General features: G+C 34.0%; 1 protein-coding gene across 7 annotated transcripts in view; it reads left to right on the top strand.

The window, feature by feature from the left end:
- The window catches only part of SCLT1 (sodium channel and clathrin linker 1), a 200,934-nt gene that overhangs the window by 106,770 nt on the left and 80,588 nt on the right, over window positions 1-13,576 (top strand). For 6 of the 7 annotated variants that reach the window (XR_005028388.2, XR_005028387.2, XM_036903384.2 and 3 more), the window contains 2 exons: window positions 6,570-6,747; window positions 9,272-9,370. Coding sequence is in view for 5 of the 7 variants with exons in the window: in XM_036903384.2 (XP_036759279.1) it covers window positions 6,570-6,747; window positions 9,272-9,370 (277 nt within the window). In the remaining 2 variants the exon portion in view is untranslated. The remainder of the gene's footprint in view (window positions 1-6,569; window positions 6,748-9,271; window positions 9,371-13,576) is intronic. The other variant, XM_036903385.2, reaches the window with a different exon arrangement.

Here is a 13,576-nt window from a genome sequence, read left to right as displayed (position 1 = left end):
ATCTGTACTTCAGTTTCCCCTTTATAAAATAAATGTAATGGTATAACATACATCATAAGTTATATGGTATAATCTGATAATCTCCCTCATAGGTGAATGAGAAGAGGAAACTTGGCCAATCTTTAGTAAGCTGATAGAAAAGATTGTTCTAAGATTTGGTTGTAGAGCATGTAGAAGTGCCTTTATGAGAATAAGAATGGTAGTGATACATCTTTTATTTGTTATAAAATTATGGAAATCTATAAATTATGAAGTGACAATCTGGATCTGCTTTACTATAACTCCACTTCTCACACCAGTCTGACTTGCAGAGCCAAATGGTTGCTGGGGCTGCTAGACTGTTGAGTGCATGTGAAACCTTTAGTTACAAGGCTTTTTCTGACAGGGATAGGGGTGAAGCCTGGAAGTGAGTGTCAGAGAGCCTTAAGTGAGGATTGGAATTAACAGAGTCCTAAACAAAGCTTTCCCTGTTGTGACCCATGTGAGATGAAGTTGGCATAACCCCTGGCCCCCGAGAGGCCATGGTGAAGCAAAAGGGTAAACTGATGGTAATGTGCCAGGTGTCCTGTGCCTCTTTGGGAAAGGTAGTGGCTTGCAGATGCTTTAACCAAAGTAAGATGGAATGAATAATATTATGTATATAAATCATTGCATTACGTATAAGCCCACAGAATTCTATTAAAAGTCAGAGACTTGCAGATGCTGGTTAAAAAGCAAGGTCCAGTAATGTGTTACTTTAGAAAACATCTGAAACAAAGAATAAATGAACTAGAACAAAGATCTCAAGAAATAAAAGAGTATTTGTTTTAAATTTAAAATAAAGGTTTTAGTAGAGAATGTTAGCAACTATAAATAGAAAGCAAGAGTGAACATATCACACAACGTAGGGCTTAATGTTAAAAGCAGTAAACAATAAAGAGGGACCTTATGTAATTAAAAATGGCACCATTTTGAAAAAGATACATTAGTAAACACAAATACAGTAAATTAATAGGTTAGCTAAATATGTGATGCAAAAGCCGGAAAATGCAAGGTGATTTGATGAAAATACTGTAATAGTCATTATTTTTGACCATCAACATCTCATCTCCTTCTATGATGGTGGAGTTCCCCAGGTTATAGCTCTTCATGGGAGACCAGCTAATTCTGTGGTATAGTTTTGGGCATGTTCCTTGCTACAAAGCTTCAAAATTGTTTTTCCAGCTCTCCCAGTGAACCCATGAATCCACTAATATCCTTTTTAATGAACCCTCTTCCTGCTTAAAAGCAGAAAGTTGGAGTTGGCTTCTGCTGCTTGCAACTAAGAACCCTGACTAAAATGGTAATAGACCTTAATTCACTTTATTCAGGACTAAGCAGGCCTGCCAAACAATAACAACAACAAAATGTTTTAAATATGGAGGATTAAATAAAAAATAGGCTGAACTCTCTCAATTCCCAAACCTGGGAGAGCATGAGGTGTGCTGCAGCAGAGAAGTATACTTCTGTGGTTGGGTGTGGGTAGCAGGAGTAAGGAGAGGATAGAAGGAGCTTCTGCTGCCACCACTTAGAAAAAAGAAATGCCTGAAAATAACAAAGAAAAGTATGAAAAGAAAGGAAAGAGTTGTGTTACCAGAATATATCAAAATGTGTCAAGAAGCTTCTTTTGGAAAATTAAGGTAATTTGGGCATAGAGAAGACAAAATAGATCAATGAAATATAATCATAAGTACACCATGATCTTTGCATATTTTCAGTATGATAAAGGGATTATTCAGTTAATGGCACTAAACAACTGGCCATCAATCTGAAAGAAAGTTAAATTGGGCTCCTTTGTTATATATATATAGCACATTCAGAAGTAAATTCCAGATGGATTTTCCTTTTTGAGAAAATGTAGGAGATTGCATTAGTAATCTATTGATGAGGGAGATCATCTTTATAAAAACTGAAATCCCAGAAGTTGAAAAAAAATAGTCAAATTTAGCTGTATTAAAGTGAAATTTTTTCTTGGGTAAAGATTCCCTAAACAGAGTCAGTAGGCAACAACAGAAAAGCAGATTCAGGAATAATATCTGTAGCATACAGAACAGGCCAAAGGTTAATACCTTGATATTTAAAGAATTCTTATGAAAGGGGAACAAATAGATACTCATAAGAAAAAAAAAAAGGACAGAGGATATAAAAGGACATGTAAAAAGAATAATTCAAGGGCAGAGGATGGAAGAGGAAATGTAAGAAGGATAATTCATATGGCTAGCAAACTTTAAAAATATGCATAAACTCTCCTGTAATCAGGGAAATACACACTCCTGTAATCATGGGAATACAAATTAATAGTGAAATGAAGTTATATTTGTCAGACTAGGAAAGGAAATATTTTGGATGTGTTGCTTGAGAGAATTTCTACGAGGTATTATTAAAGGAAAAAAGTACAGAAAAGTGTGTATAATATGATTTTACTTTTTATAGTGTAAAAAATTATGTTTAAAACTCATGGCTAAAAGCAATCCTGAGAAGGAAGAACAAAGCTAGGGGGATTATGCTCCCTAACTTCAAGCTCTACTAAAAAGCAACAATAATCAAAACAATTTGGTTCTGGCACAAGAACAGACCCATAGATCAATGGAACAGAATAGCCCAGATATAAATCCACACCTATATGGCCAATTAATATATGATAAAGGAGACGAATATATAAGGGAAAAAGCCTCCTCAACAGCTGGTGTTGGCAAAACTGGACAGCTACATTTAAGAGAATGAAACTGGATTACTGTCTAACTCCATACACAAAAGTAAACTCGAAATAGATCAAAGACCTGAATATAAGTCATGAAACCATAAAACTCATAGAAGAAAACATAAGCAAAGACCTCTTGAATATAAACATGAGCAATATTTTCCTGAAAACATCTCCTCAGGTGAGTGAAACAAAAGCAGAAATGAGCAAATGGGACTACATCAAACTAAAAAGCTCTGTACAGCAAAGGACATCATCAGCAGAACAAAAAGACATCTACAGTATGGAGAAATATATTCATAAATGGCTTATCCAATAAGGAATTAACATCCAAAATATGTAAAGAACTCACATGCCTCAACACCCCCAAAACAAATAATCCGATAAAAAAATGGGCAGAGGATATGAACAGACACTTCTCCAAAGAAGAAATTCAAATGGCCATCAGGCACATGAAAAGATGCTCCACATCACTAATCATCAGAGAAATGCAAATTAAAACCACAATGAGATATCACCTCACACCTGTTAGGATGGCTAACATCCAAAAGACAAGAAACAACTAATGCTGGCGAGGATGCAGAGAAAGGGGAACACTCCTACACTGTTTGTGGGAATGTAAATTAATTCAACCATTGTGGAAAGCAATATAGAGGTTCCTCAAGAAACTGAAAATAGAAATACCATTTGACCTAGTGATTCCACTCCTAGGATTTTACCCTAAGAATGCAGGAGCCGAGTTTGAAAAAGACATATGCAGCCCTATGTTTATCACAGCACTATTTACAATAGCCAAGAAATGGAAGCAACCTAAGCATCCATCAGTAGATGAATGGATAAAGAAGAGGTGGTCCATATACACAATGGACTATTATTCAGCCATAAAAAGAAAACAAATCCTACCATTTGCAACAACATAGATGGAGCTGGAGGGTATTAGGCTTAGTGAAATAAGCCAGGCTGAGAAACACAAGTACCAAATAATTTCCCTCATTTTTGGCGTATAATAACAAAGCGAAACTGAAGTAACAAAACAGCAGCAAACTCACAGACTTCAAGAAGGGACTAGTGGTTACCAAAGGGAAGGAGTTGGGGAGGGTGGATGGGGAGGGAGTAGGGTATTAAGGGGCATTATAAGTAGCACTCACAATATAGGTAGATCATGGGAAAGGCAGTACATCATGGAGAAGACAAGTAATGACTTTATAGTGTCTTACAACACTGATGGACAGTGACTGTAATGGGGTGTGTCAGGGGGACTTGATAATAATGGATGAACGTAGTAACCACAATGTTGCTCATGTGAAACCTTCATAAAATTCTATATCAGTGATACCTTAATAATAAATAAATAAATACCCAATGGCTAGGTGTGTATATATTGTATTTATGTATGTGTATGCATGTATATTTATACAAGCATGCCTCAGTTAGTTGTGCTTTGCTTTATTGTGCTTCACAGGTATTATATTTTTTAGAACTTGAGTGTTTGTAGCAACCCTTCCTTGAGCAAGTCTTTTGGTGCCATTTTCTCAACAGCATGTGCTTTCTTTGTGTCTTTGTGTCACATGATGCTGGTTCTCTTATTGCAAACTTTTCCATTATTATGTTTGTTATGGTAATCAATGATCTTTGATGTTATTTTAGTTGTTTTGGGGTACCACAAACTATGTCCATATAAAACAGTGAACTTAATTATCCATGTTGTGTATGTTCTGACTGCTCTACCAACTGATCATTCCCCTGTCTCTCTCCCACTCCTTAGGCCTCCCTATTCATTGGGGCACAATATTGAGATTAAGCCAATTAATAGCCCTACAATGGCCTCTAATCCAGAGCAAGGCTCTAATTCTCTTCAGTTCCATAAAGGATGAGAGGGGAGGAAGCTGCAGAAGACAAGTTTGATGCTAGTAGAGGTTGATTCATGAGGTTTAAGGAAAGAAGTCATCTCCATAACAGAAGAGTGCATGAGAAGCAAGTGCTGATGTAAAAGCTGCAGCAAGTTATCCAGAAGATTTCATTCATATGAATGAAGGTGGCTACACAAAACAACAGATATTTTGGTGTAGATGAAATAACCTTCTTTTGGCTGAAAATACCGTCTAGGACTTTCAGAGCTAAAGAGAAGTGAATGCCTGGCTTCAAAGCTTCAAAGGACAGGCCAGCTTTCTTGCTAGGGGTTAATGCAGCTTGTGACTTTAAGGTGAAGCCATTTACCATTCTGAAAATCCTAGGGCTCTTAAGAATAATGCTAAATCTACTCTGCCTGTACTCTAAAAATGGGACAACAAAGCCTCAATGACAGACAGCACATCTGTTTACAGAATTCTTTACTGAATATTTTAAGCCCACTGTTGAGACCTGCTGCTCAGAAAAAAAGATTTCTTTCAAAATATTACTGCTTATTGGCAATGAATCTGGTCACTCAAGAGCTCTGATGGAGATGGACAATGAGATTAATGTTTTTATGCCTGCTAACAACATCCATTCTGTAGCACATGGAAGAAGGAGTAATTCTGACTTCCAAGTCTTATTATTTAATAAACACATGTCATAAGGCCATCGATGCCATAGATAGTGATTCCTCTGATGGATCTGGGCAAACTAAATTGAAAACCTTTTGGAAAGGATTCACTATTCTGGATGTCACTAATATTTGTGGTTCATAGGAAGAGGTCAGCTTGTCAACATGAAGATATGACTGAATTCCTGAAATTTCATGGTGCAACTTGAAACAATGAGGAGTTCCTTGTTATGGATAAGTAAAGAAAGTGCTTTCTTGATATTAATTTACTCCTAATGAAGATGTCATGAAAATTGTTGAAATGACAAAGGATTTAAAATATTACATGCTAGTTGGTAATTCAGCAGTTGGGCTTGAGGATTGACTCTGATTTTGAAACAAGGTCTGTGGTTAAAATGCTATCAAACAGCATCATATGCTACCAAGAAATCATTTATGAAAGAAAGAGTTAATTGATGTGGCAAACTTCATTGCTGGATTATTTTTAAGGAATTGCTGCAGCCACCACAGACTTTAGCAGCCACCACCCTGATCAGTCAATAGCCATCAACACCAAGGCAAGACCCACTACCAGCAAAAAGGACTAAGACTTGCTGAAAGCTCAGATGTTGGTTAACATTTTTTAGCAATAAAGTATTTTTCAATTATCGTGTGTACATTTTTAGACATAATACTATTTATTGCATTTAATCTTAATAGATTAAAATATAGTATAAACATAATTTTATATGAACTGAAAAAACAAAAAAAATGTATTTGATTCACTTTATTACCATATTTGCTTTATTGTGGTGGTCTGGAACCTAACCCACAATATCTCCAAGGTCTGTTTGTATGTACATGATTTTATAAACATGGAAAAAATATTCAAAGATATATATTAGTAAGTTAACATGGCTTATGTGGGTAGAGATTAGGAAAGGGGAACTAAGCAAAAGGTTAAGAAAAATACCATGTAATAGAAAAAACAACGTATTTTTTAAGGATTTCCTTCAGAACATCATGTAACTATATAATACACTGTGATACCATAGAAAGTGTAACATTAATTGTTAGAGTCTGAGTATTTAGACTCATTCTCAGCACCACTGATTATTAGCCATATGTCTTTAATCAAGTACTTAACATATCTGGGTCTATTTATTTTTCTTTAAAATGGAAATAATGAAACCAACTTTACAGAACTTTGGTGTGGATCAAGTGAGAGAATAAACGTGAACAAAATTGGAAAAATACTTTTCCTATGATAGATGTTTGGTAATTCTCCTATCAGCCTCCTTCCCTGTAAAAACATTTAACTTTCACAATGTGATTATTAATTTTTAGATTACATGTGACAATCCAAGAAGCTACCCAAGTAAGAACAGAAAACACATATTTGGAAAAACAGACCAGAGAGTTACAAGCAAAGTGCAATGAATTAGAAAATGTGAAGTACGAAGCTATTGCAAGAGTCAGAAATAGCATGCAACTCTTAGAAGAAGCTAACCTTCAAAAAAATCAAGTAAGTAAGCTAGTAAACATATTTATAAATAATACAGTACTGAACATTCCCTCATGTGACCTAATAGTAAAGGGATCAATAACTACAGAATAAACCCTTGAAAATGAGATTGCTCTGATCCCCATTTTATAGACATTGCATTCTTGATGGGAAGACTGAATATCATAAAATATGTTAGAATGTTAACCCTCTCCCAAACTTTCATACTGACTTTTTTTATGTCTCTAATCTTTGTGTAACTTATCTTCATACCCTATAATCTTTTATTTTAAAAAAATTTGTCATAGCACTTTATTGCAATAAACCCTGTATTTTATTCAGTTGAATCAGATGAATCTTCATCTTTATTTCCCTTCATTACCTACAAATTACTCTAATAAAGCAGAAACTTAATTGACAGAAATTAAATTTAGCTGTAAAGATGTATTAATCAGAGCCTTCCTGTCACTGTTCTTTTTTTTGAACCCTCTAGCAATTGTGATTCCTATGCTATCACATGTAGTTTTTGTCTTTTACTATTTCCATATGAACAATATATAGTTTATAGAAGTCACAAAGTAAATTGATTTTAATGGCACTGCCTTCTTTATGCGGAGATGATTAAATCATTATTTCATTTACCCAACATTTACTGAATGCCTAGTACATTCATAATACTCTGCTGGGAAATATGGGGAGTACAAGGAAATAATTTGTTTTATTTATGTTTCCTTTTTTACATGGTAGAGGGTTTTCCAGGAGACCTACTAAAAACAAAGCAAGCTGTAAGTTGTACACTAAGAAGCTAGTAAGAAATAAAAAAAGAAATAATTATTCAAATATAAGCTGTGGGAATGCTTATCATCATTCCTTTCAGCTGATATTCCCATTTGTGATCTGAATACTGTCTCTTCAAATGGTTGAAAAGCACAAAATAGGCATAATATGCTGGGGAATTGCTCTAAACACATAAAATAGCTAGAAAAATTAAGAGCAGGACAAAGTTATTTATCTCTCCCCTCTGAAGCCTAGTCATATGAGTATTCTTAAGATAGGTCACTAAAGATGAACATTTTGTGTAGAGCACAATGGACAGAGATGGTAGTAGTGACTCTCATTGCCTATCCCTCAAGTCTTCTTACCCAAGTCCTAAGTCAACAGACCCTTACAGAAGCTATTTATAGCCACAATATTAAGCTCCCACTTGAGTCACTGCTTAGTTGCTAGAATTCCCACCTTTAGTTGCTTGTTCCAGGAACTCAAGGATCCTCTCAACTGATCGTATAAAAAGACATGAAGCACAGCTTAGCATAATTCTCTTATGATGCTTCCCCCTTTCCTTGTCCCATTCTTCCCCACACGTTTATTACATCAAAACAGCTGTACTTCTCACTAGCTCACTGTTTAAGCAGGAGAAAATTTATTAAACCATTTACAAAAACAGAGATGGGAAATGTGTATGGTACCTTTGAAAGACAGTGAGATCAGAACACAGGACCACTTACGTGATGATTTTAAAAATATTCAGTTAGGCCTAAAACTGGAGTAGTTCTGGGCTCAAAGAGATACTAGGGCTAGAGATGTAAATTTGGGAATTTTCAGCATATAAATGATATTTAAAACCATGAGACTGAATTAGTTCACCAAGCGGTGGACATAGATAGAGCAAAGGATCAAGAAATAAGTCTTTGGTAGTCTGGTATTAAAAAGGTTCAGGAGAAAAGGAAGAAACAACAGCGCAGACTAAAAAGGAATGATCGGTGAGTTAGAAAGAAAATCAATACTATTGTATGTTAAAAGCCAAATAAAGAAAGTATAACAAGGAAAAGAAAGTAATCTCAAGTGTTGCTGACAGATCAAGTAAGGTAATTGGCTCATAGGTTATTAATATGGAGACCATGGATGATGAAAGCCTGGTTGGAGTGAGTTTAAGAAAGAGAATGTATTGGAGATAAGCAAGTGCAGATTTTAAAGAAATGTGCAAGGAAGCATTGAAGTAGGCTGTGACTGAAAACAGAACTAGGATGATAAGAATAATTTTTAGGTGGGATATGAAAATGGATGGATAGAAACATCAAGGAGATAAAGTAGGTGATATTTACAGTGATCAAGTTGTGAGGTGACAGGGGGTATAATCTGAATAATACCAAATAATTGAAAGAGAAAGAAAATCCAGAGATTTTTTTCCAAGAACATAATACCTAGACTTGATGACTTATTTTGTATAGGGACTGAAGGAGAAGGAAAATTCAAAAATAATTTTAAGATTTAGAGCTGAAGAGATTAGAAGAGTGTTGGCACTGAGTGAAATAAACACCAAAGGAAAATAATAAATTTTTAGTTAAGACAAGATCGAGTGAGGCGGTTAGGGAAAATAAATATTTATAACTTAGGCAAGATTTCCAAATGGAGATAACCCAAGAGTTTAGAATGAGATTTGCTTTCAAGAAGGTGATTAGTGGATAGGTTTTTTTGTCCATTTATAATGTTACCTCTATTAATAATGATGTATCCTACAATAACAGCAAATGTGTATTTTCTGAAGGTTCTACATGAGGAGAAACAAAAAGAAGAAGATAGACAGAAAATGAAAGAAAAAGTTTTTCGGATTATGCAAGATGCTGCTAGGAGGACCGGGAAGGAAGTAAGGGGTTTTAAATTACATTTAAAATTCAAAAGTTTATGAAACTTCACTGCTTAATACTAAACACTACCTAAGTTTTGCCTGATAGACCTAGCTAATTAACTATCATCAAATTGCATCAGTTGTGCTGTATTTCAAATAAAAATAATCTCAGAATAGTAACCCTTAACATTTGAGCTAGAGTGAGGTAGAACTTGGGGTGGGGAAGCAGGGAGGAAAGGAATTTAGGCTAGGAATAGAGTGAAGATTAACACACCTGAAGGATAAAGTCATAAAGAAGGCTCAAAAAGAAACTTAGACTGCACAAGAAGCAAGAGGAGAAAACCTACTATTGTTGGAGCATTCTAGGATCAGAGAAATCTGATTTAACCTCTTATTTTATTGATAAAGAAACTGAAACCCAAGAGAGATTGTTGACTCATTCAAAGTTATGTATTAATTAAAGCCAGAACTTAGACCCATGCCCTGTCCTTGCTATACTGAGGCCAGCATTGTTTCAAACACGTCGATACTTACACAATTCATGAATTGTGTTGTTTGTAAATTTATCAAGATTAAATATAATTTTTTGTGTTAAAATGAGTTGCTTCTTGCTTTGAATTTTGAATCTTATGAAAGTTAAAACTCTCTTAGAAATGTAAGTTTGCTTTCTTATGGAGAGAATATGTGTATTTGCCTTTTCCTCTTGTATGGGTATGAATAAATTCATAAGTGGTGTGGTAAAGTTTGAAATGTAAAGTGAGTTTAGAAGGAAGAAAGCACAAAAACCCATCTTAAAAATGAAAAACTGAAATACAGAGTAATTAAATAACTTGCTTTAGGATTCTACGTCTACAAAGTAGCAGAACTGGGATGCAAATGCAAGTCTATTGATTCTTGGGCTGTACTGGCAATCACTGTGATAAATTATTACCCCTTTTTTTTTTTAACTTCCAAATCCATAAAAAGGTTGAAAGAGCTGTACAATGAACACTTACTTACCCTTCACCCAGATAACTCCTAATGTCTTGCCACACCATTCCATCTCTTTTTATATGAAAGTACTGGTTCCTTTTGCCAAACATTTGGACCTAGACTGTAAGCATCATGACTTTACTCCTAAATATCTTAACATCTGTTTCCCCAGAAAAAGTCATTTTACTACACACCACACCACTATTACCATGCCTTTAAAAAAGTCAACTTTTCAGTTCACACTCAAATTTCCCTAAAATATCCTTTATAGCTGTTTGTTTGTTTTTAATCGAGAGTCCAATCCACATTTATGGCTCATTTCATATGACTGCTGTGTCTTTGTAGTCTCCCTCAATTTAACCCAGTTCCCTGCCTTCCTCTATAACAAAGAATCCTTTGTAGAATTCAAGCCACTGGTCCTTCAGAATATTCCACATCTGGACTCATGTGACTGTTTCTTCTCAATTAGATTCAGGTCATTTCTGTCAGAGTGATAGGTATACCTCCCACTTCATCACATCAGGAAGCTATAATATCAGGTTATACACTGGCAATGCTAAGCTTGACCACACAGCTAAGGTGGTAAGACCAAATCTCTCCATTGTATACTTTATAAATAATTGTAGGAGGTACTTGAAGACCATACAGGTATCCTTTCCACTAAAATCTTTCATCCAGTGATTTTATCATCCATTGCTAATCCTTGTGTGAAATAAATATATGAGGTGATTAAAAATGATCATATTCTATCACTTTTTTATACATTTATTAGCCGTCATTTTTCAGTAGAGTTCTCCCCTCTTTTTTAATATCACTATGGATTCATGAATCTTTTTTTATGTTCTAATATATTACCATCAGTCTTTTTTCTTCCTGGATTGTCTCTAGCTCTCTTGCATAAATGATCTTCCTGTCTCATGCTATACTTACCCTGTCACAGACCTGGAATAAGCCACTTTTCTAAGAAGCCTTGGTTATAATTTTTTAATTTGATATTTTTGTCAGAAACATCAATTAGCAAAAGCAGAAAGTCCTGTTTTCATTTTAACTGTAGTATTTACATTACAATGCTTTCCTACATATTCATAAAAACTATCTTTGAAATGATTAAATAAATGAAAGCTAATATACCTTTCCTTTAAAAGGAGTTCCTTCCACTGGATAAAATAAAGGTGTTAACTTTTTTTCTTACCTGTATTTTTCTGTGGGCAGTATTATTTGCCTCCTAGGTAGACTAAAGTGAACTGGTTTTAAAGCCTCATCAGTTAAAGGAAATTAAAGCTAACATGCTCGCTTTTCTTCCAAACAACTAAGTGGTAGAACTTTCATTCCTACAAAATCATTATGTAACATTTTTTGATGGAAAAAATATTTTTTAGAAATTTGTTACTTGTCACTGTCTAACTGAGATAGGTGATTTCCCAAGATAAAATTTATAATTTGTGGCAGAATCCAAATTAAACCTGGGCTTCTTTATTCCTATTCTTGTATATCCTTTCTGTGGGAATCCCTCCCTGTCTTATTCTTGGAATTGAGAATACTCTAACTTTGGCTGTACTTTAAAATATTCTTAATGATACATCTTTAAAATAGATATTAATGTTTTGTGGCTTTTAATGATAAAAAAATGTTTTATCAAAGTACTCATGTTATGAAAAGTCCTCTAACTGACTTTCTAATCCTAAAATAAATTCACATTGATTTTAGGGCTGATGTTCATTGTCTTTTGCATGAATCATTAAATAATCTCAATATAATTTTTCAAAAGTGTTATAATCTCTATAGTTAGTCCAAACCTTTCCACAAACCTGATTATTCAACTGCCTCCTCAAATCTAATCATCTCCCTATCTAAATAGTCCTGCCAGGTATCTAAAGCTCAACATGTTTGGATTCCCTCTCTTACTCCCAAATCTTTCCCTCCTCATGAGTTTCCTTTTATTTCCTTGTATCTAGTCTTTCCCTGCTATTCCAGCTAAAAAGTAATAATTGAGTACTTCCTATGTGCCATGCACTTTAGGAACCTGTTCCCGGCCCTCTGCTATTGCCACGTTGACATTTTTAAGTAAACTTTTCTATTATTAAAAAGCAATACGTGGGTATTATTTTTTAGATGGGAAATATGTAAAAATAAAAGAAAATAAAAATCACTTGTAAAAAATACACTTCCCAGAGATAACCACTATTTTTAGTGTTATCCTTTGAATTTTCATTTACTCCCAAATTATCAAAGATACAGTGTAATTAAAGTGAAACAAAAAATCCTGGAGATACATACTCCAACCTGGGAATAGTGGGAAGCCCAGGAGGTATGATGATGAGGAACTTTAACTTTCTACATAATATAATTCTACAGTGTTTGAAATTTCAAAGATAGATATTATTTTTGTAAGCAGAGCTATATGTGTGTGTATACATATATACAGTTTATGTTTTTATATAATATATGTTTTATATATATATAATATCTTATAGAACATGTAATAAATATTTCCATGTATTCAGTTACATTTTTAAAAGTTTTTGTTTGAACGTTTTCATCTCTATTGATAGTAATTGCTGCATATACTACAATTTGACATGTCGTCCAAATACATAGAATCTGTTGAATTTTAGAAAACTTACGTCTAATAGCTTTACAAGGATCTATTTTTATTAATTAAAGTAAACATAATAAACAAATTATCACATATTTATGTTCTGGCTATAAAACTGAACAAAATATGACAATAGTTTATTTCTTTAAAATATGGAAGTAGCTATTTCTGATAACCTTCAAACAAATGAAATTTAATTTGTAAAAAAAACATTGTTCCCTTAACTTCTGGTTTTAAATCATGGCTTAAAGTTGGTAATCAGAAAAACGTTTATACATTTAAACAGTATTAGCACCAACATTGGCATTTTCTATTCCTATTTCTTATTTACTTTACTATCTGTTTTATAAATACCCTTACTATCCATAAAATTGTAGAAGAAAATGTTTACATAAAGTGAGATTAGGGTGAGAGGTGGATTTTAGTCCCTCCCTGTACAGACTTCTGAACCCCAACCACATTAAACTATCTCTAAGATAGGTATATTTTCTCATATAATAAGGTTTACATTGTGTTTTATCACACACTAACCCCAGAAAATTCCCTACAATCTTCGGATCATAGAATTTTACTGATGATATACCATCACTGTTAATAGTCCTATACAGTCTTTTTAAAAAGTATGAATAGTTTAATTCACTGAACTTGTATACTAT

Source organism: Manis pentadactyla, chromosome 5 (genome assembly GCF_030020395.1).
Source record: "Manis pentadactyla isolate mManPen7 chromosome 5, mManPen7.hap1, whole genome shotgun sequence".
NCBI classification, from domain to species: domain Eukaryota; kingdom Metazoa; phylum Chordata; class Mammalia; order Pholidota; family Manidae; genus Manis; species Manis pentadactyla.
Note: the sequence above shows the minus strand (reverse complement) of the source record. Positions and strands in the feature narration are given on the sequence as shown.